We start from the raw sequence: 8,059 nt of genomic DNA, 5'->3' as shown, positions 1-8,059 counted from the left end.
TTCAAGGATAAGTGATAACGTTGCTGCCTGCGACTGTAACTAACGTTTTATATCAGAGGAAATAACTATACTTAAGCCAAAGGCATTACTAGTAATTGAAAAAAAAAACTCTACATTTTGCCAACAACATATATGATTGACTATATAGCTAGTCACTCATTAGAATAGAATTGAGAAAAAATTAAAAAAATCAAAGAAGTTAGAAAAATAAAGCACATATGAATGAACTAATAAAATTACTCCAATATGTCCCAGCATTCTCCATCCACACCACCGTATGCGTTGAAGTACAATTCTCCCGCCATAAATTCGGATCTGTCGGACGTCCATTCAACACCTAGGCAGTATTTATTACCGGTATCGTGTTCAATCCATTTTGCGAAGTCCCAATCTTCCCAACCATTATCAATTTCTTCAGATGCATTTCCACTAGCTTCTTCTTCTTGTTGCGTATCAGACCAAGCCTCTGTAAAAGAGGCCCAATCAAGAGTTGCTGTCCCACGCTTTTGCAAGCTTTCCGTGCTGTTTTCATTATATGAGACAAATGCTTCCAGGTAAGACTCAATAGTGTTATCAAAATGGAAACCATGCATTTTATAGCCATTGTGTTCAAAGTGTAGTGAGTGAATTAGAATGGATTCATCACGCTTAATATTCAAAGTTTCGTTGTTAGCAGCAATATGGTCAGCGACTTTTACATTGGTAATATTTGCCTTCTCGATCAATACGGATACCACATCATTGTAGTAAGGAGTCAACTCGATTGGGGCTGAATTTAAGCTATAATGAATACCCGTTAAATTGTGATAAAGATATCCAGTATAGATACTTGATGATAAATCACGTTTTGTAATGGCAGTAGTATCTCCAGCAGCCAAGGCACCAGTAACAGCACTGAGTACCAAGAAGACAGCAGCAGAAGCAGCACAGGCCAACTTTCCTTCCAATGTCCCGAAAACAGTTGCCATGGCACCACCTGCAGCGCAGATAGTTTTGGTAAAATAACCAGCAACACCAGCTAGCGCACCAGAGATGCCCAATCCTGCCCCGAGGGAAGCATTTTTGATACTTCTTTTTGCAAGCTCAATATATTCATCAGGTGTAGCTACACCAGAAGCGGATACAAGAGTATCTACCAATGTTATTGATTGAAGTAAACATAAAGTGATACAAATAGGGATGATGTAAGTTCGGACTTTTGTAAACATACTGGATAGTTATAGAATCTTGGATTTCAGAATGTATTTCTTGTTTGAATCTCTAAAAAAATATTCAAATTACATTAAGCGGTAGCATGCCTCAAAGTTAATAATACAGAGGATTTATATAACAATATTTTATGAATTTTCAATTTCTTTTGTAATCGATGCTAACGATAAAAATGTGCGAAAACAGTTAGTTCGTGGATACATCCCGCGAAAGCAACATGTAGAATTGTTTGTTTTGTTGCTTAGGCTTCATTATTGAAGTGATTTATCACATCGACTGAAAAGAGTAGCAACCGTTGAGACAATAGCCCTACGAATGTTGTGTCTTTTTCCGTAGTTGATTTCAAGCTCAGTAATTCCAATGAGAGTTTAATATTTTTGCGAATACTCATAACAATATGCAAGCATACAGTCTTTTTTTTTATTTTTACCGAAAAATCTTTTAAGCTTCAATAACTTTATGAAAAAGTCTTTATGGGCGTATTTATCTACTGCACTTCTTCGCGATATAAGTTATTTATTATTGCCTCTTTTCTTGGTACTAGAGTAGCATGCCATATTGTTGCGTACGGCGGATGTGTCCAGCCAAAGCTAATCTTTGAAACTATTATGGTTTAATAAATGTGGTTGCAAAAATAGAAGCACATGCATACATAATAGAAATCTTTCTTGGCCTTCCTAATGAAAGTGATAATCATGCATGTCGAAAAATACCATTCAATTACACTGGTGCTCAGAAAGTCAGATGATTTTTTTCATGCAGCCAAAGTTTCTTTATCCGCACAATTTTAGTGTTCCAATAATATTGCACACACCGAATGGGGAGGTGGGCAACTGAGATATATAAATCTGTTATCAGTACTGAACATTTTATGGAATCATTTATAACAGAGAAGGCAAACTGTCTGAAGTATATTTCTCTATACAAAGTAACAGGTTATATTAGCTGTTATTCTAATTTTGATATCTTGTTTCTTTGGTACTGTCTTTATATATTCCAATATTTTTAGAATGAAGTCATTTTCCTCGTACGAAGAAAAATTGGCCGCTCGCAAGGATCTTAGAAACGTGATTATCAAATCATTCGTTTGTTTATTTCTAACATTGTATATCTTCAGTGCGTGGATGACATTTGTGATATTAATTTCACCGCAAAAAGGCTTTAAAACATTGCTGGGTACCTTTAAAGGAAAGAAAGATTTTTTCCTCAGTTTAATCTTTACTTTGTTGATGTTGGCTATGGCAAGTGCCTTCCTTTGGATATTATAGGTTGTGTACGTAGGCTTTATTTCGTTTTTAAACTCTGATTAAAACATGCACCTATACATTGAATAAGTACTTCTTGGCGGTTTATACTTGTTTTACTGAAATAAAGCTATAGTTTAGATGTTTATGAAGTATGTATAAAATTAAATAGTACGGTTCTAGATTCTTATATAAGGAAAGCTCGTAATATGGTCTTTAATAGACGAGGCTACACCAGACTCTAGCGTCCCATCGCCTTGGTTAAGAGCGATTGGCCATGACCTCTGTTCTCCTGCGAACTCACGTGGCACTTTTTAGTTCATCGTCTTCTATTGGTACTAACACAGATTGCACCTATGAATGGAGCAGAGATCAGGACTTTATCCTCTACATATCACGGATCTACTGTTACTGACGCGTCACTACAAAATTTTGTTTTTTCTACGAAAAAGATAAAAGCGAAGATCTGATCTTGAAGAAGTTGTTCCATTCATCAACATTATCGAGAAAAGTAACAATAAGCACAGCTAAATATGAGAGTCAATCAATGAAAGTTACTATTAACGCACGTCCTTCCCTTGTGGAAGGATGGATTGTTGATTAAAGAAATCGTAAAATTATTGCAAAATCAGTCGTTACATCGATGACTTTCTAAGCCAAAGATAGAGCTATTAAACGCACAAGTATTACAACAATATGACGTAATCGACAGATCTGGAACTGTAATCTTTGAATACATCTCTGGGGGAGCTGCAAAATTGGTGGACCATCAGGCTTACCAATTCTGTGAGATGTACGATGGCACTATCCTCCATAAAGGAAGCACGCTATGTACAAGAAACAAAAGGAGACTTAAAAGAACATTTGTGGAAAGATGCCATCGTGTCTCCTTAAAGGGAAGAAACTACATTTACCTGAAAAGGACACATCCAAGGAAGGAAGAAATGCCCGAAATGAATGATGTGTTCGACAGCGTAGAACAGACAAGAGATAATAGAGTCAGCTCGACGATTATAGATACCAGCTCCTTCAATTTTACTGAAGAAGACTACGATATTATTACGTCATATAATGCAGAGGAAATGAGAGCATTTTACAGAAAGATTTTAAAGGAAGCTTATGCCAATGCTAGAAGAAATGGGAAGCTATACTTTGGCAGGGACTTTCATGTTGGTAGAAATGCATTCATCAAGGATTCAACTAAACGCTCTGTTGAAGAATACGGAAGGCGGTTGGCGTACCCTCTTTATTTTTCGATTAATGGGCACAGATTATCATTTCTCAGAGACAAGGACTTTTTGCCACAACATAGAATAGAAGCTTTGAACAATCTTGAAAATGAAGGGCAATGCGTCTCTATTTAGTACGATACAATTTATGATTATTGATCGAAGGGGGTTGCCACGAGTATTTCACGAGATGGGTTCATTCCTGCTGCTTCAACTTCAACCAACGGGTATCACATGGGCAACCCTGTCCACGACTCCATGTTAGAGCCTACAGACACATACTGGATGCTATCAAATTGTTTATCAAGGTGTTTGGTTTTTCAGAGATCAACGAGGAGGAATCACAGAGGGTTGTAGATGATGTCAACATGGGAGCACACTTTTATGGATAGTTCAAAACGTTATACTCGAAAGTCATGAAAGAGGAGGACATGGCAGCCCGTAACTTTGTCACAACAGATTTGGAAAAGGGCTCTGTCAGTTTGGGTACCAAGACTCTGTCGCTAAATTTTATTTCACCGACTAAGAATGATCTTCACATAGAATTTGATGCGTGTCAAACAGCTTTGAGAGAATGGTTTACTTTCGGAAGTCCTGTAACTGATTATATGACCGTTCTAGGTAATAATAACATTGACCTTATGCAGGAAGATCCAATGACAAATAGTGTATTGAAAATTCTGCCGTCAATGCCATGCTGCTCCACATTATTTGAAATGGGGGAGGCCGGAAGATGCCGTTGTAGCTGAGATCAGAACAAAGGTAATCAAACTCATCAATAAGATGACAAAACTTCTCATGTCTGGTGCATGGATCTCAACGGGATATTTATATCCCGAACCAGGATGCTGCCTTCTACGCCTTTCCATTCGAGGGCCATGCCAGATGCTGCGGTCAGAGCAGGGAGAGAGAAAACCAGATTTCCACAGAAGTGACAAGAGTAATTAATCAAAATCGAGTATACAAGTTCAACCGAAGTAATAAGACGGGGGAAGACAATGACGATAGGGGCCATCTAATGAGGATACTGAGGGCATTACCGGACAGTAGAAGATCCCTGGGTGCCGTTGTAGGGTTTGCTGGAATGAGGAAATGAAAAACATGCTTTCTGAAATTTATCCACCAAAAGCTTTGAGATGGATAATGAAAAAGCCAGAGGCGCTGTGTGGGGAGTGTTTTACTTGGAAGTACGACTGTAGATGTCAAACAGTGAAGAGGAAATTTGTCGGTGCATTAGTACCTGAGCTTCTCATGCTGTTTGCTGCTGTCGACACCAGATACTTTATCTCTCAGCAAGCAGAATTGAATATAGAAGAAGGCCATCCATTCGTTGTCCGTCATCTGAGAAATATGAATGAATTGAAGAAAATGTATGTCAAATTTTGCAGATTTTACAGTTGGTCGGTTACATTGGTGGAGGAGTTGATACCGGTGAATGTTGATTTGATTGTTGTGTTTAGGCTTCTGTGGAAGGAAATAATAGGAAAAAAGCTGAATATTATGGACCTAGTTATTCAAGGGAGAATTACAACAGGTGAAAGCTGGTATGAGGGTCACAGATCATTTATCGATACTGGGTTCCGGGACGCTCTTCTTGGTGAACAGACCATAACAATAACAGACCCAGAAACTCTAGAGCAGCCCAAGAGGGTAGTGATGAAGGAACTGGCGGAATACTATTATGGGAGTGACACGGTGAATTATGTTTTAAATATATTGAAGGAAAGAAGTAGAGCAGTTGATGGTGGTTACTTTGGTGTATATTCGAGATTGAAGCTGACAGGAAGATAATTGAACAGGACCTTAGGATTGACAATGTTTCGAACTACAGGATATTTCCTCTGTTCGTTAAAAAACTTATGAGTAAGGTCAATTGCAATGAAGAAGCTTTCCGTTGTTTTTGGTAGTTTTAGGTTGTTACCTATGTGACCATGTAGAGTTGAGGCGATTTGTTCTTGAAAATAGACGTTGATATAGTTTAGGGTTATTAAAGAGTGCTGGTTTTGATGTTGTGGGCGGCATTTGAAGCAGAGTTAGATGTGGACATTGTAAACAAGGTCATTGAGGTGGACGGTGTGAGCCCTTACAGAATATTTCCTTTGTTTATTACGGACATGATGGAGATAGTTCCGTACAGGAGGGGGAAATGTCCAGTCTATGTGGTGGTGTTAGGTGTCTGTTTTCATAAGTGGAGGGGGATTCTTGGGAGTTAGATGTTTAGTTTGATGTGTATTTTATATGTGTAATTGAAGTTGATGACTGTAGTTTGGAGCTTTGTAACCGTTGAACTGGGGTGGTTACGCTGTCCAGTATCCCAATTGTCGGATGGATGTGTACATGGCTGTATTTCTCACTTGATTAATATGTTTCTCCCTTTGTATTAATTATATCAAGTCTCTTTTTCTCGAAGATCGAAATTTGAAAAAAAAAAAGTTAATTCATTCCTAGTTCGAGAAACAAGGAAGAGAGATGAGAAGAGGGAAGTGACGAGTGTAACAGATACGAATGCGAATTAGATTAGGATTAAGATAATTATTATCAATTGTCATTAAAATGAAGCCTGAAGTATCAAGATCAGTACGATTATTCAGGTAGATTCCCTCGAGATCTGAATACCAGAAGAAGCTATGAAATAGATGTTCAAGTGTTAATTGACATGACTGTTTGTTGAAGAGTTGAGTATTCATATTCTTTGATGGTCACTTGATAGTAGTCATGGTTATAGAGTCGGTTTACACTGATTTGACGTCAATTCAATCGATCTCAAATGTACAATCAATTTGATAAGGGGAAGAAGAGTGGATGGAGAGGCCCAAAATAGCGAATTGACAGATTTTTGATAAAGATAAGCTGTATTAGTAGCAAGTGGTTACGTTGGTGAACTTCCCTGATTTCAATTATCCCTATATAATGGCGCCCTTTTGGATTGATAAAACGAGAAGACAATGTCAGAGATCTTAGGAATATTTCAAAGTAAAAAGTTGATGATATTAGTACAATAAGTATGCACAGATCTAAAACGTTGGTGTTAGGTGATGTAGTTCACAAAATTGTCAAATCTAGAGGAGTCAAAATCAAGTTTTTTAGTCAATTTCTTGAATATGTGCTAGGGAAGTCTTTTGGCAATTGAGTAATGATGTTGAAATAGTGACGAGATGTCGATAAGAAGTAGCCATGAAGCTTCGTTGGTAATTGATCTCTGTATTTGGCTTGATCAGAATTTGAGATTGCGCATTGACGAGGCTGGTTTTCAATAGTCTTTCGTAAAGTATAGGTTAGAATTGAATGGATGTATTTATTCTCAACGATAGTGTTGACACTGGTTTGTATTCATTAAGCTGGATAACGTTTGTATCTGGAAGGACGAAGACGATAAGATGAATTGCCTATTCCTATTATTCAAAAAAAAGATGCTGGAATGAACGTTGCCTGTTGGTGAAGTCTTCAGAACGCTTATTATGAATGACGTTAGTGATGAAAAATATGTTTAAGGTTCATCTTTCCAGGGTTCGAGACTGTCATTTAAGAAGTTATCATGTTATTAGAAAAATAATTGAATTCTTCGAGTATTTATGTTCCCTGACAATCAAAGATAAAGCTATTTCAACTAGATGCTGAGTTAGTAAATTATCATTGGTGGAATGCGATCGTGTGTTCAATAATAGGGTTACGTCACAGATTGATTTGAAAGTGATATTAATGTTAGTTTTGAGAATAAGAATGTTGAACGTTGTGTATGTCATAATTAAATGATGATATCGTTATTGTTATTGAAAGAAATTAGACAGAATGTCTGTGAAGGCTGTGATTAGAATTTAGCTCGATCATTCTTTGAGATGAGTAAAACAGGTCAAATACGAAGGCGTTCTCCCCATGTTATGAATAGTAATAGCTTCATATTCTCTTCAGTTAGATAAAATATGGGTTATTTGACGGGAATGACAAGAATGACAGAGAAAGGCTTTCGTAAATTTATTATATCAAGATCACAGTTATTGAGTCTGTGGTTCCAAGTTATATCGTTGTTCTTTCGAAGTAATGTTGTTGATGAAAATTGGAAAGTTTGATCATAATATGTTATGTCATTAGATGAGTACAGTAAGTGGTTAAACTGGCATAGAATGGATGTCCCAAATTTAGACGATAGAGTATTCGAATATTGGATAATTCTACCATTGAAAATGATCCATGGATTTACCAGGACCTTCCTAGGTGTCAAGGAGTGATTATTTTTATTGTGACTGGTACAAGTCTCTATTGATTAAATGAGTATTATCTATTAGTGATGTGAAGTGGAGTGTCACGCGATAGTACAATGACATTCATTTCTGAGAGGGAAAGTTTGTTGAAAGAGGGTTCTATTGATAAGAAGGAGAA

General features: G+C 37.1%; 2 protein-coding genes across 2 annotated transcripts; one reads left to right on the top strand and one right to left on the bottom strand.

Moving 5' to 3' along the window:
- Window positions 1-236: 236 nt before the first annotated feature.
- KAFR0G00100 (uncharacterized protein) lies at window positions 237-1,208 on the bottom strand (the record flags this gene model as incomplete). The annotated part of the gene is made up of 1 exon (XM_003958129.1): window positions 237-1,208. The coding sequence occupies one exon, from the start codon at window positions 1,206-1,208 to the stop codon at window positions 237-239; it is 972 nt and encodes a 323-aa protein (XP_003958178.1).
- A 2,036-nt stretch (window positions 1,209-3,244) lies between these two features.
- On the top strand, window positions 3,245-3,817 carry KAFR0G00095 (uncharacterized protein; the record flags this gene model as incomplete). The annotated part of the gene is made up of 1 exon (XM_003958128.1): window positions 3,245-3,817. One exon carries the CDS (start codon window positions 3,245-3,247, stop codon window positions 3,815-3,817), a length of 573 nt encoding a protein of 190 aa, XP_003958177.1.
- Between the last annotated feature and the right edge of the window lie 4,242 nt (window positions 3,818-8,059).

Source organism: Kazachstania africana, chromosome 7, assembly GCF_000304475.1.
Source record: "Kazachstania africana CBS 2517 chromosome 7, complete genome".
NCBI lineage: Eukaryota > Fungi > Ascomycota > Saccharomycetes > Saccharomycetales > Saccharomycetaceae > Kazachstania > Kazachstania africana.
The sequence above is the reverse complement of the archived record's forward strand: the minus strand, read 5'-3'. Positions and strand labels throughout refer to the sequence as shown.